At 58.2% G+C, this 13,166-nt stretch overlaps 1 protein-coding gene across 7 annotated transcripts in view; it reads right to left on the bottom strand.

Moving 5' to 3' along the window:
* Positions 1-3,296: 3,296 nt before the first annotated feature.
* ADGRB2 (adhesion G protein-coupled receptor B2) overlaps positions 3,297-13,166 on the bottom strand; it is a 35,669-nt gene continuing 25,799 nt past the window's right edge. For 3 of the 7 annotated variants that reach the window (XM_037061592.1, XM_037061598.1, XM_037061593.1), the window contains 13 exons: positions 12,866-13,016; positions 12,619-12,688; positions 12,145-12,211; positions 11,918-12,003; positions 11,525-11,623; positions 9,318-9,489; positions 8,668-8,763; positions 8,257-8,296; positions 7,037-7,656; positions 4,711-4,746; positions 4,306-4,404; positions 4,152-4,208; positions 3,297-3,775 (listed from right to left, as the gene is read on the bottom strand). In XM_037061592.1, the coding sequence (XP_036917487.1) occupies positions 3,590-3,775; positions 4,152-4,208; positions 4,306-4,404; positions 4,711-4,746; positions 7,037-7,656; positions 8,257-8,296; positions 8,668-8,763; positions 9,318-9,489; positions 11,525-11,623; positions 11,918-12,003; positions 12,145-12,211; positions 12,619-12,688; positions 12,866-13,016 (1,779 nt within the window). In that variant the 3' untranslated portion in view covers positions 3,297-3,589. The remainder of the gene's footprint in view (positions 3,776-4,151; positions 4,209-4,305; positions 4,405-4,710; positions 4,747-7,036; positions 7,657-8,256; positions 8,297-8,667; positions 8,764-9,317; positions 9,490-11,524; positions 11,624-11,917; positions 12,004-12,144; positions 12,212-12,618; positions 12,689-12,865; positions 13,017-13,166) is intronic. The other 4 variants (XM_037061594.1, XM_037061596.1, XM_037061597.1 and 1 more) reach the window with 4 other exon arrangements.

The raw sequence follows: 13,166 nt of genomic DNA, 5'->3' as shown, positions 1-13,166 counted from the left end.
ATCTCCAGGGTATTTCAAAGTTAACACGCCCAAGGCCAAAGCTGGTCCTCTTCCTGCACCCCAAATCCAATGGCAAGGTCATCCATGCAGTCGTGTAAGGCACAAGCCCATGAATCATCCTTGGCTCCTCCCCATACCATCCACACCTACATACATACAGATTCCATGCTCCCTGCATGGAATACATTCCATGCTCCCTGCATGGCATACCACCCTCCCCCCAATTTAGTTTCCTTCATGTGGTCTCACCGCTGGTCTCTCCACATCCCCCTTACTCTTCAGTACCACCCCCAATCCATTTCCCATCCATTCAGAGCGATCCTGTTAACGTAGATCATGCCAGTACCCTGCTCAACACTCTTCTTGGCAGCCCCCTGGTCTGAAGTCCCTTATCAGAGTCTCCCCTGCCTTGCACGCTTAGCATGCCTTAGGACCGGAGAGGGCGGGGGGTCTCTGGGACTGGCAGCTTGTAGGAGTGCTGGGGAAATAATGAGGGTACTGGGGAACGGCCCTAAAAGGCCACAAATGTGGACCCCAGGAGCTGCCATGTTGGGGAAGAGGAAGCCTCAAAGGGAATGAGTCGAGAGAAGCAGGAGTTGGCAGCATCCCATGACCAGGTTTTCCCTCGGGCCACCTAGGCCACCTAATTTCCGTTTAATTGGTGCCTAATGGAAGTAAATTGAATCCAAGTGAGTTTTAATGTATCTGTTCAAGTGCCAGTCCCAAGCAACCCCCCTTCTCCCAGAGTCTGGGGCTGCAGGTGGGAGGAGGGAAGGTAGGTTCTGGGGTAGTTGTAGGGGTTGGGGGGGGTGCAGCCCCACAGGTCTCAGGAGCTTCTTCTGCTTCTGCTCCCTGCCCGCCTGTATGCCCTGACCCCTAGCCCCAGGAACACTGACGTAGAGCCTACTTTCTGCTGGCGCTGGGATGGGGGCCTCCCCTACCGCACCTCCTTGAGTCCTCACCACAACGCAGTGATGCAAGGTAGGACTTGTACTTCCTTTTCACCAAAGACACAGCACTGGCTTGCCCAAGGTCATTACCTTTTTCTCTCTGGAGCTGTGTTCAATATGGTAGCCACTAGCCACAGCAGCCAGACCGAATTGAGCTGTGCTGTACACATAAAACACACACGGGATTTCAAAGATACAGAGTGAGAAAAGAATGTTGAGTATTTTACTGGTGATTTTGTTATTTGTTAAAATGTTTTTTTGATAGATTGCATTAAATATACTAAAATAAATTCCACATTTTTTAAGCTTTTTAAAAATAACTACTAGAAAATGTTAGACGTAGTTGGCATTATTTTTTTATTGGACATTTTCTGGGGTCTGGTCTTATGGAGGCTGGGCTGTTTGCTCACCCTGCCACAGTCTGGAAGGCAGGGAAAGGCTGCAGCTGAGCTTGGGTGAGCCTCTCACGCTTCCGTATTTCTTGAGAGGGCAACAGACCTCTTTCAGCACCCCGGACAGCACCTAGGGCCGGCTCCCCACTTGGGGTCCTGGCATAGCAACCAGGGCCAGTAAGGAATAACCAGGGGAAGGGTAGATAACCCTTGCAAAATGTCCCCCATGAATAGACTCATATCATGCTCTGGATACCCAGTAAGGAAGGCTGGGTAAGAGTTATCATCATCCCTGTCTTGGAGGTGAGGGAACTAATATTTGGGGAGATTTGCACATCCCATCTGTTCACTCAGTAAAGACTGGCTGATGCCTGCTTCCTGCGGAGCCCTGGGCTGAGCGCACAAGCCCAAACCAGGCCGACACAGATGACAGCAATTCTATGTGGGCAGCACAATAGTGGGAGAGTGTGCCAGGCTGGGGGAGCCCCGCAAGTGCCGACTGCTGGGGCAGGGTGTTCAGGACCGCTTCACAGAGGGGCCGCTGGAGCTGGAGCTGGAAGGACGAAGGGGACTTTGCCAGTGTAAGTGGGAAGGAGTTCCAGGCAGAGGAGAGGGCATGTGCACAGGTGGGGAGGCGAGAGGTGGACCAGAAGAAGTACACAAGGGGGGGGCCTTGCATTCTAGGCTAATTCTAGGATCCTCGAAAGGCTTCTGAGCAGGAGAGTGACCTGGCCAGATCTGCATTTTGCAAAGATCACACCTGGGCTAGGTGGACAAAGGACTGGATAGTGGAGGCAGAAAGAATAAAGACAATGAGGTAAGAAGTTAAAGTCTGGGAAAGAAATGACAGGTTTTTAGATATCAGCTCAAATGGAAGGGCTATCTGGCCTACAGATACGGAAACCTGACTCAGACAGGGTCCAGTGCCCTGCCTAGGGTGACATGGCAAATCCGTGCCTGGGAGAATGGGGACCTAGCGGCAGAAAGGAGCAGAGCCTTCAATGTAGGAAAGCTCTGCCCCTGACCATGGAAGTGGTGAGCCTCAAAGCCCGGAGGAGCCTCTGCTGCAGCTGTGGTTGCTATTTGAGCAGAATCAACATGATACACGCCAAACTTCCTTCTCAAACCACATGCAAAGCCAAGAAAGTACAGGAGGAGAGAGGAATATACTTCGCAGCTAAACCCCACAGAGATCCTAACTGTGGCCAGTGGAGCCCAGGGTTGGGAAGGAAGGGAACAAGAACACAGATACCCAGAAGGCTCTAGGTGGTGGCTCAGACAGCACCCTAGCCCAGGATGTGGGGTTGGGTCTGCTGTCAGGTCAGAGACAGGGGCTTCGTGTGAGTCTATCACCCACTTCTGGGAACCTACAGCCTCTCCTCCCCTGAGGCTCCCAATCACAGTGCCCCACCCCTGCCTGGCACCAATCAGAGACCTTCCTTGGGGGTTTGCAGACTGGAATCCAAGACAAGGTCTCCTTCCCTCTGGGGGCAGAGTTGAGTCATGAGAGGTGGGAGATGGAAGCCTGGTGGGCTGAGGGGATAGGGAAGCTTGCCTAAAAGAATGGAGCTGACAGAAAGCAGCTGGGATTGAACATCTGCTGGCAGAGTGACCCAGGGGGCCATCATCCAAGGCCCACCACGCCCACCTGGTGAAAGGCAGCTATGATCATTGCAGTCGCCGAGGAAGACCAGCTGCACGGGGTCCCACCCCACCTCCCAATCTGTTTACCCTAGGCGCCCACTGGGAAACAGGTGTGTCCAAGGTCACCCAGGGATTCAAGGGCAAAGATGGGGGCAGAGCCTAGGTGCCCCCTCCCAGTCAGGGCTGGCCTGACCCCATCACATAGTTTAATGAGACCAAGTGACGGCAACCAAGGACATAAACAAAGCCAGGGTCCCAGGGCTGGGCCTTCACAGGGAGAAGCAAACAGCTCAGCAGCCAAGTCCACAGAGTGAAGTTTATTCCCAACAAAGTTCCCCTCCCCCCTCCCCAGCCCAGGACAGGGACAGACAGGCTGGGGCGAAGACAGGCTCCAGTGGCTGAGGGGCCTCTCAGAAACAGGAAAGGTCCCTGGCCCCCCGGCCACGCTGTGTCCGGCTCCCGCAGCCCCGCGGAGTCCACTGCACCTCCCTGCCCAGCCCTCGGGAGAGGGGAGGGGGCGCTGGCTCCTGGGTGGTTCCAAAGTGGAGTGTGAAAATAGAGAGATATATATATTTATATGCAGTGGGCAGTCCAGCGTGGCACTCACACCTCTGTCTGGAAGTCACCATCCGGAGGTTCTGTGGGCTCCCAGGCTGCTGCCCGGTGGAGGGCCAGCCGTTCTCGGGGCTTGGGGGGCAGTGAGCCCAGCGTCATAGACTTGAAGGTGCTCCAACTCTGATGTCGCCGCTGTTGGGACAAGCTAGGGCGCTCCCCTGGACTGGGCTTCTCCTGTGGAGGGAGTGGGAAGGGCCATGGGGATGGGACAACACCTTCTCTCCCCCTGTACCAAGAGCACACAGAGGAAGCCCAGAGAGAGCCAGTGGTGCCCAGTCACTAAGCAATCGGGTGCCAAAGTCAGGTTCAAATCCAGATCTGCCTTGCTTCAGAGTTGGGGTCCTGACCCCTGGGACCATATCCCCTGAGTCTGCCCACCCTCCTCAAGACCCTGGTGGACCCTCATCAACACTCCCCACCCCACACAACCCCAGGAGTGCTGCTTGTGCTTCAGGTACAAGGCAGGCCCTTTGCCAGGGCAGGAAGGTGGACAGGGAGGGAATGCGTCCCTCGAAGGCCCCTCACCCCCACCCAGTCCAAGGACACTTACGCCGGACAGGTTCCGTTCAGTCGCCCCACCCGAGGACACACTCCACCGCTTCTCCCTCTGTAATGGGGGCCATGGGTCAGGGTCTGACCCAGAGGCCACTGCACCAGGCTGGGCCCTGAGCTTCGGGCCAAGCAGCCATGGGAGGGACCCTCACCTTGGCTGTGGACTGGCTGCGGTAGCGGTCGAAAGTGTGGAACTTCTGGTTAAGCTCGTGGTAGAGTTCCGAGTGCCGTTTCCGGGTGTGCATCACCTTCTGGGGGCCAAGGGTGTCAGAGGAGGTGCTGCCCACTGGGGCAGCACCCTGAGCCAGCCCTCCCCTTGGGGCACTCCGCATCCTGGGTCCCCACACTCCTGCCTGTCGCTGGCCCCTCTAGCACAAGGCCTGGCTTTCTCTTTACCCCAGAGCTACAGGAGTGGACGGGGGGGATGCTGGGAAGATTCCACAGAAACCGCAGGCTCGTGGGATCAGGCTCTGCAATGGGGCTTAGACCAGTATTAGGAGTGGAGTCTCCAGGGACAATCCCCGCCCCTCCAACACACACACACACACAGCACCTACCTCAAAGTCCAGGTCTGAATACCGTAACTTCTTTCTCTGGGAAGGAGCAGCAAGGAGGCAGTGAAGGAGAAGAGCTTTTTTACCATATTCAGGGACTGTAGAGCCCAGAAACCTGCTGCCCCAGAGCCTGACCCCTGCCCAGGCCCAGGAGTTCAGAATCCTTAAAGGGCAGCTCCTCAGGCTGTGGGAAGTGGGGCTGGGCCTGGGGGATGAGGAGCCGAGGCACCACCCTGCCTGGTGCAGTGCAGACCCCGGGCCCACACTCACTGCCACCTCTGCAATACACACACACACAGGCAGATGCTCACAGAGGCACACACTGGCACATGCGCAGACACGCAGCTGCACATGATCCAAATGTCCCAGTACACACTCACAACGTGGCAGGGACATGGACGTTCCTTCCTCTGTAGCCTGAATTCTACCCCTTTGCCCCATCTTGCCTCTTTCTCATTGCCAGCCACGGGCTTCCCTGTCCCTAGAACCTTCCTCTTGTCCTGTAAACACAAGGACTCAGGCTTTTGACCCCCTCTTGCTCCTTTTCCTAAAAAGCCAGGCCCTGCCTCCCTGGCCTCCCCAGCCCTTCACTGGCCTCTCTGGCCCTCACTTGCCTAAGGTCACCTCCTCTGAGGTCCTAACAACCCACTCAGTGTCCAGAGCTACTTAGGGAAGACACCTTAGAGTCTTAGAATGCTGGCATGAAACCAAGGCCAACGGTCACAGGTTACATTGGGGAAACTGAGGTCCAGGAAGGGAAAGGGACTTGCCCCAAGGCCCTCAAGGATGATGCTGAAACCACCATCTAAATATCCCAAGTCCCAGGCTCAGCAGCCATGCTCACCACCCCTGGCCTTCACGATGCCACTCTCCGGTCCTCCTCCCACCTCCCTGCCTGCTCTTTCTTCACCAGCCCCCTTGGCTTCCCCGACACCAGGCTCTGCGAGCTCTGCCCTGGGCCTTCTCCTGCCCTTCACCATGCACACGTGTGGCCCCCAGCCCCCCGTTCCCAACCACATCTCCATGTCTGGGGGCAGCACACCTCTCCTTGTCCCTATGCCCACAGCTGTGCCCAAATGAATAAATTCAGAACCCCCCCACCCTCCGCCTCACACCCACTCTACTACCTCCGTGCCACCCCAGTTTTCCACACCAGAATTCAGGATGTCACCCTTGATCCCTCAAGATGCTGCCACATTTATGGCCACCTCCCACACAAGGGGCCCAATGCTGGCTCCTTCTCTGTGGTCCAAGCATGGCAGGTGCCCGCGGACCGAAACCATGACACTGAGCACCGCCCCCCACCACCAATGCTGGTGTCAAGTTGTGTCTTTGTTACGCCTTCCTGTTTTTGCCATCTGCAACAGGAGCAGGCTCCAAATGTTCAAAAGCATTTTGGGAGAAAACAAATCTAAACTTGCGAACCTCCTAGATGCTAACTTAACTTCCTTCCTGCGGAGGATGGGGGCGGGGTTCTGAGGCTGAACCTAAGTAGCCAACAGTGTCTGAGCTATGACTCTTGCCCTCTTCCTCATCTATGTCCTCCTCATCCTTCCAACTGGAGTTCTAGAATGTTCCAGATTTCCAGAGCGGGTCACTACCACCTGCCTGTTCCCAGCAATTCTGTGCAGGAAGCAGGTCTGAGGAGGCCAGAGGGAAAGCGGGGCAGAGAAAGGGGCTCGCGTTTTCTCAGAAAGAGTAGGGCCAATCATCACGGGCCTGTGGGCGGTGCTGATGCTGATTTGGGGATGGTAACGGCAACAATTCCCAATCATCTAGCACCTTCTAGATGCCCACACAGAAACAAATGTTTTATATGACTCAATTAGTCCTAGCAACAACCCGACAAGGAAGCTGCTGTTATCTCCACTTTACAAATGAGGAAACTGAGGCTCAGAGACACGAAGGCTAAGAGAGAAGCACTGAGACTCAGAGATTCCGCTCGAGATCTAACTGCTGACCAGCAGCGGCCTGATCAGAACCCAGACGTGTGTGACCAGGAGGCCCAGGCTCTCAGCACCTGGCCTGAGCCATAGGCCCCTTAAAGGAAGATCCATCCTAACTATTCACCCAAAAGTAGGCACTACAGCAAGTGTGAACACATTGAGCAGGGCACCCTCAGTGCATGCAGTCCAAGCCCCCTGAGGAGTTCAGAGGAGCCAGCATTTCCGCGGACTTGCTGTGGGCACGCACTCCCAGCAACTTGGTATAAAGATGCTGCTCGGGGGTGGTTGCTGGCTCTCCCTGGCCGCTGCTTGGGACCCAGACCCAGTCCCAGGCATATTGGGGCAGGCCTCCCACACCCACTTCATGCCCTCGAGCCCCTCACCTCCAGGGAGCCCAGCTTCATGGTGGAGCCAGGCACAGTGCGGGGCATGGTCCGGCTGCGCTCCCCCGGCTCGGGCACTTGGCGGGCGCTGGGTGTCGGTGGTGGTGGTTGGAAGGTCATCCCGTAGGGGTTCTGTAGAGACCCATAGGCAGGGCCAAGCCCCAGACCCGAATGGTCCACAGACAAGAAGCTAGGGTAGCCTTCAGTGTGGGCCAGTGCCTTGGCCGCCCGTCGGGGAGTGCCCTCGGGCCGGGTCCTTGGGGGATCCTCGCCACCTCCACCCCCACCGCCAGGCTGCAGGCTCAGAGTCCTTCGAGGCAGCACCATGTAGTCACCCTCGGAGCTGGGCTCAGCTGGCCGTAGCCATGTGAGGTCCAGCTGCCGCAGGCTGCCCTCCCCACACATGTACACGGGGTTGGCCTCCTGGGGGGGCGGCGGCTCCCCCAGCCCTGGCGAGGCTGCCATGGGCATCAGGATGTTCCCAGGCAGCGGGGAGAAGCTGAGGCCCCCCTCCGGACCCACAAGGCAGGACTTGGGCTCCTCATCCTCATCCAGGGACAGGCGGGACAGTGTGCCCGTGATGGTGGATGGGTTGCAAGTGTTGACCTCCTTGAACAGAACTGGGGGCAGGAGTGGGAGGGAGGTAAGTTCTGGGGAGGAGGAACCCCCACATGCCCTTGTGCAAACTGGGCAGGTTCCAACCCCCTAGGCTCAGACGGGAGGAAACTGAGCCCTAGAAAGATGGTGGGGTGACTGGCACTCTCCCCCACATCACAGATGGGTTAAGAAGGCAACCAGCCCAGAGACCCAAAGCAAGACAGGGCAAGGAACAAAGGCCCAACTCATCCAGGTCAGCTCCTGCTGCAGGTCCTGACCTCTGGCCCCACAGCCCTGAGACTGTCGAAAGAGCCTTGTTCCTCCCCGGCCCTGGGCAGGTCCCCAGGAGACTGAACTGGGAAGAGATTCTGGTAAGAATCATGGAAATGATACGATACTAGTCACTTGATGTCCCCTAATTCATTTAAGGCTCAGAGAGGTAGGCTGTTTGCACAAAGTCACACAGTAAGTGTGTTCATAGCCTTGAGTCCACTAAGGGCTATCTGACTCCAAAGCTGAACTCCACAGTCAGGCCCCAGTCAGGGCCTCCCACAATGGGGCTGGGGATCTCCCTGCTTAACCTGCCCTGGGGAACGTTCTCAGCTCTGAGCCAGCAGACTCACCTGTCTGACAAGCCAGATCCACATCCTTTTCAAAGTCTGACTATAGGCAGAGAGGGACAGAGTAGGTGGGCAGAGAGAGGATCAATGTATCAGGGTGGGGGGCTCAGTCCCCTCCCTACCCACCCATAGGTGCTACCCACAGCACACTGCCCAACAGAACCTACCACCAGGGGCCCAGACATGTCTCCTCCCAGCCCCCTGCCCCGCCCCATTCAGTTTTGACAAGGTGGGAAAACTGAATGAGGGAAAGACTTGCCTGATGCCACCCAGTGACCAGTGGCTGAGGCTGAATCGAACCTGATCTCTGTCCCCTCCCTGCCACGGTCGGGGAAAGGGAGGTGCATGGGACAAGGAAATGTGGGTGGGGGTGCTCAGAACCCACGGGTGTCCTGCCCAGGCCTCCTCGCTCACCAGGATCTGCAGCTGCCCGTTTTTACAGGAGTCCGGGGAGTCTTCGCTCTCATCTGCCCGGCACACGCCCATCTGGCACTTCACCACGTCCTGGACCTGGGGACAGCGGGTGCCTGCTGGCCTGAGGCCACCCGAGGGCCTCTGGCCTCAGCTGGCTCAGCCTCCTACCCCAGCCCCCCAGGAGGGTTTGGAAGGACAGAAGCACATCAGGTACAGGTGGCGAACACAAGGCCTGAGGGCCGAAACCGGCCCTCCACCTTGTTTTATCCGCCCGGCACCTTGTTTCTCTACCCAGTGGCAGCACCAAGCTCTCGCTTAACAGTTAAGGAGTAGTTACATTTATACAGTCCTAAAATTACATTCAGCCCTCTAAAGGCAACCACGAGGCTGATGTGGCCCCTAGTTAAAATGAGTTTGACACCCCTGACATAGGGCCTAGGGGGAGGGAAGCAGGGCCATAAGGCCATAGGGCCCAGGGGGAGGCTGAGGGGAGCAGGAGCCCCAGCAGCCCAGGAGGCCGGGCCCTTAGCTCGGAGCTGCCTGGCTGGGGCCCTGGCAGGGCCTCAGTCCTCCCCATTGGCAGGGCAGGGAGAGGTGAGAGGACTGGCCTGGGGAGCTGGGTGGGAAAGGGCAGGAGAGGCCAGTCCCACCTCTCGGCGCAGGAAGCAGTGCACGGCCGTGATGACAAAGCCTTGCGCAGAGTTGAAGACAGCGAAGAGGGCCTGGAAGAGGACGGAGCGGCGGTCTGTCATGGCCAGGACGGCGGACATCCAGGTGAGCGCCAGCAGGGGCAGCACCACGCAGGAGCTCCAGAGTGAGGCCCTGAAGACACAGCGATGGGCTCATCAGGCTGGCACCTCAGGGGGCAGGGTGGGCTAGGCCTGGGGCCGAGCTGAGCCTGGGGCCCTCAAGCTGCCTGAGACTGCAGGGCCCCCAAGCCCCAAGACCTCAGTGATATCCAAAGCAGAGACAGGCCAAGAAGCCGGAGTCAGAAAAACATAGAACAGGGACAGAAATGAAGAACTATGGAGCCAGAGCTGGGGCCACAGCGGTGGGAAGGACAGACACAAGGACCCAATGGGGCTGAGCCACAGCCAGAGGCAGTCAGGGGACAGAGATGGAGAAGGCAGAACAAGACATTGGGGGAGAAGAGGAGAAGGGAAACATATCCAGATGCTGTGACTTTCAGCTCCAATTTGCACAAAATCACAGGCCTGAGCCACACCCCCAGAGACCCCGGGAGGAGGAGGAGAGGGACCGTGAGAGAGGACACGGTGAGAGAATGAGACAGGCAGAGGCACAGTGATAGGGAAACTGAACAGGCAGAGCCCACGGAGGATGTCATAGGGCACAGATCTTTGGGGGAAAGATGGGGCCAGGGCCGCTGCAGCAGCAGCTCGTCCTCTTCTGTTTCCCAAGGAGAGGCACCAGGCCCCCCAGAGGCTGCTCAGAGCCCTGAGCAAAAGGATCATGGTTGGGGCTGGGGGTGAAAGCCAGGATCAGGGCCAAACCCATAGGTACCCCGCCTCCTTCACAGGAGGGCAGAGACAAAGGTGGGCAGGCCCTGCATCCAGCTGCCAGTGCCAGCCCGCCATCACTGGCTACAGACCACATGGGCACAGGAGGGCAGCCTTCGCCACTGGGCCAGGCGCCATACCCCGCCCACACTGCCTCACGAACACCCCAGGTGGCAGAGTCAGGCAGGGGTGGGCACAGCTCCCGACGGGGCAGAAAGATGGGCAGGGGGGCAAGACCTGTCCTATGAAGAGTAGTTGGGGCCTGCTCCACGTGGCGGGGGCAGGCACAGTGGTCTCCGCAGCCCCTGGGGGGCAAAGCCAAGATGAAGAGAGGGCCTAATCACAGTCATAAGAGCCACCATTGATTAACCACTAATTTTCTGCCAGCCCCTACACTGAACACTTTACATACATTAGTTCACATTGTGATCAAAACAACTTCAATAAACAGGCATGGTGGGGGTTATTATCCCAATTTACAGATGAAGAAACTGGAGTGCGCCCAGCTGGGCAGAGAGAGAGACCAAGCTGGGATGCAAATCCAGTTTGGCTGCCTCCAAAGCCCAAGCTTTTAACTGCTAGTTCTGACAGACTGGGTCAGAGAGGCAGCTGGCAGCCCAAGTGACAGTGAGCTTCCTACTCCACAGAGCCTCCCAGAGGCCGTGCCAACCACCCCCAGAGGCAATGTGCAGCCTGACCCCAGAGGTGTGCAAGGTAAAGCTGGACTCCACTGCGCAGGAGGCGGAGATGCATTTCCGGCCCGGGTAGAGGTAGGGCCTGAGGCCCCTGCGGGTTTGCGCATGGCTGAAATGTTAAAACTTTTTTCTTAGCTGCCAGGGACAAGGGTGTCTCAATGACATAATTCTCTACCTCCAAGATTCTCTGTCTCCCAACTGGTTGAGAGCCAATGCCTCTAAAGTTCTAATTTTTGGATTCCTTGACATGATAAGACTCACGGGCTAACATTCTCAGCTTCTGAGCGTACTATTCTAAGATTCTATCATTCTAATTCTGGGGTTCTATAGGCTCAAAAACTTCTCAGGACCTGAGCTTCTATGAGCTCCTGTAGATTGAGGTGTAAGGAGGGGTCTTTAGCTGTGCCTGAACATAAGCTGGCAGTGAGGGCAGGGGTGGGAAACGAAGGGGTGGGCACAGGAACCTGGAATTTTCCAGGAAGCACAGACATTCACTCCTGATGCCCCCTGTCACGGTGACACCAAGCCCTTGGCAGGGCAAGCTTTGCAGGGCACTGGACTGATATCCCTCCTCCCCCCACCAGGGGTACTGCCCCCCATTCTTTTGTCCCACCCACACCCCACCCCCCCGGGGGCACGACTAACATGGCGTTCCTGGCCGAGGCAGAGCTGAGCAGGGGGCTGGGGACCGCTCCACACGCCGAGCAGGGGAGGAGCAGCCTGGCCCAGGGGCACCGCTCCGACCTCAGGGGCGGCACAGACACGGGAGAAGGGGGGAAACACATGGGAAGCAGGAGGAGAGGGGCAGCATGAGCCCCGAGCAGGGTGGGAGGGGGAGGGCAGGTGAGAGAGAGAGAGGTGGGTTAGGGCCGGCGAGGGGCTGCAGCTGAGCACTCCGAGTGCCCGCTACCTGCACCCTTGAGGCACCCTGGGTCAGGGAGCCCCAGGCAGTCGCAGCCCTGCCTCCAGGAGCGGCCACAGCCCTCCCTCCCTACACCGTTTTCCACGTGGCCAAGTCACAGAGACCCCCACCCTTACCCGGCCCTCTGTTTCTTGGACTTGTCTGAGATGCCGTCTCGTGCCATGAGCTTGTTGAAGACGATGATCCCGATGAGCATATTCACCTGGGGGCCCGTGGAGCGGGGTGAGGGAGGCAGGGTTACTGGGTGCCCTCCTGGCAAGGGGAGCCCCCGGTGAAGGCTGGAGTACAGGGAGGGCGAGACCCCCGGGCCACACCCCTCCCAGGACACTGTAGGGACACATACCAGGACAATGACAGCCGCAGGGCCCACAAAGGCATAGAGCAGGCCACCCTCAAGAGAGAGCCAGCAGCTGGGGGGTGGGGGAGAGGGAGCATTAGACACCCAGGCAGGCTCCTCTCCACCCTCCAATACCACCCCTCAGAGCTCCCTGGGCTGCCAGGCCCACATGAGCAATAAGGCCAAGCCCCAGCGGGATCAGAGGGAGCCGCTGGCTCTTGGTGAGCCTCCGTTTCCCCTCTAACAGAAGTGCAGACCCTCAGGCCCAGCCCCATGGGGATCAAACAAGGCTGACCCCTGAGATAAATGGTTCTGAGAGATCACCCAATCCCAGAACAGTCAGGGAAACTGAGGCTCTGAGATGAGGAAGGGTCTTCCCAAAGCCCCACAGCAGTCGTGGGCCAGAGGCACAGCCTATAAAGGCCTGAGGCCCGGGCTGGGACCCTGCCAGGTTCAGTAACCCCACGGGAGGCCACGTACTAGCTGGATGTGCCGTATCCTTTGGTGCGGGTGAAGCCAACAGACACGGCCACCACCAGGGCAGGCAGACCTGGGGGAGTGGGGGAGCCAGAATGAGACAGCTAGTCCTCAGGGTCCTCTTATCCTCCCAGACCCCAGCCCGGGTGACCCCGGTGCCCACGAAGGGGGTCCAGGGCCAGACCCGAACCTGTCTTGCTGCCCCTGCCCCCAAAGCCCTTTGGCAGAGTCCAGCATGGGCCCTGCTCACCCCAGCCCAGGCAGAGGAAGCGCTTGCGAACGAGGCGGGTGCGTATCCGTCCAATGACAGCCAGGTAGGACTGCCAAGCCTCGGTGAGCACCCAGCAAAAGGAGGAAAGGAAAAAGAAGTGCAGGAAGGCGGCCGTCATGGTGCATACACCCTGCAAGGAGAGGAGAAGGAGGGCGTGGCCCTCAGCAGCCACCAGGGCGGGAGGCGCCAGGCTTCCCACACCCGCTGCTGGGTGCTGCCACGGCCACCCACCCAAGCTCCGCCCCCTACAGAGCCCTGCCAGGCACCCCCGTCTTCCTGC

Source organism: Sturnira hondurensis, unplaced genomic scaffold (assembly GCF_014824575.4).
Source record: "Sturnira hondurensis isolate 20B ecotype Veracruz unplaced genomic scaffold, ASM1482457v3 Scaffold0013381, whole genome shotgun sequence".
Lineage (NCBI taxonomy): Eukaryota > Metazoa > Chordata > Mammalia > Chiroptera > Phyllostomidae > Sturnira > Sturnira hondurensis.
This window is presented reverse-complemented; position numbering and strand designations above follow the sequence as displayed.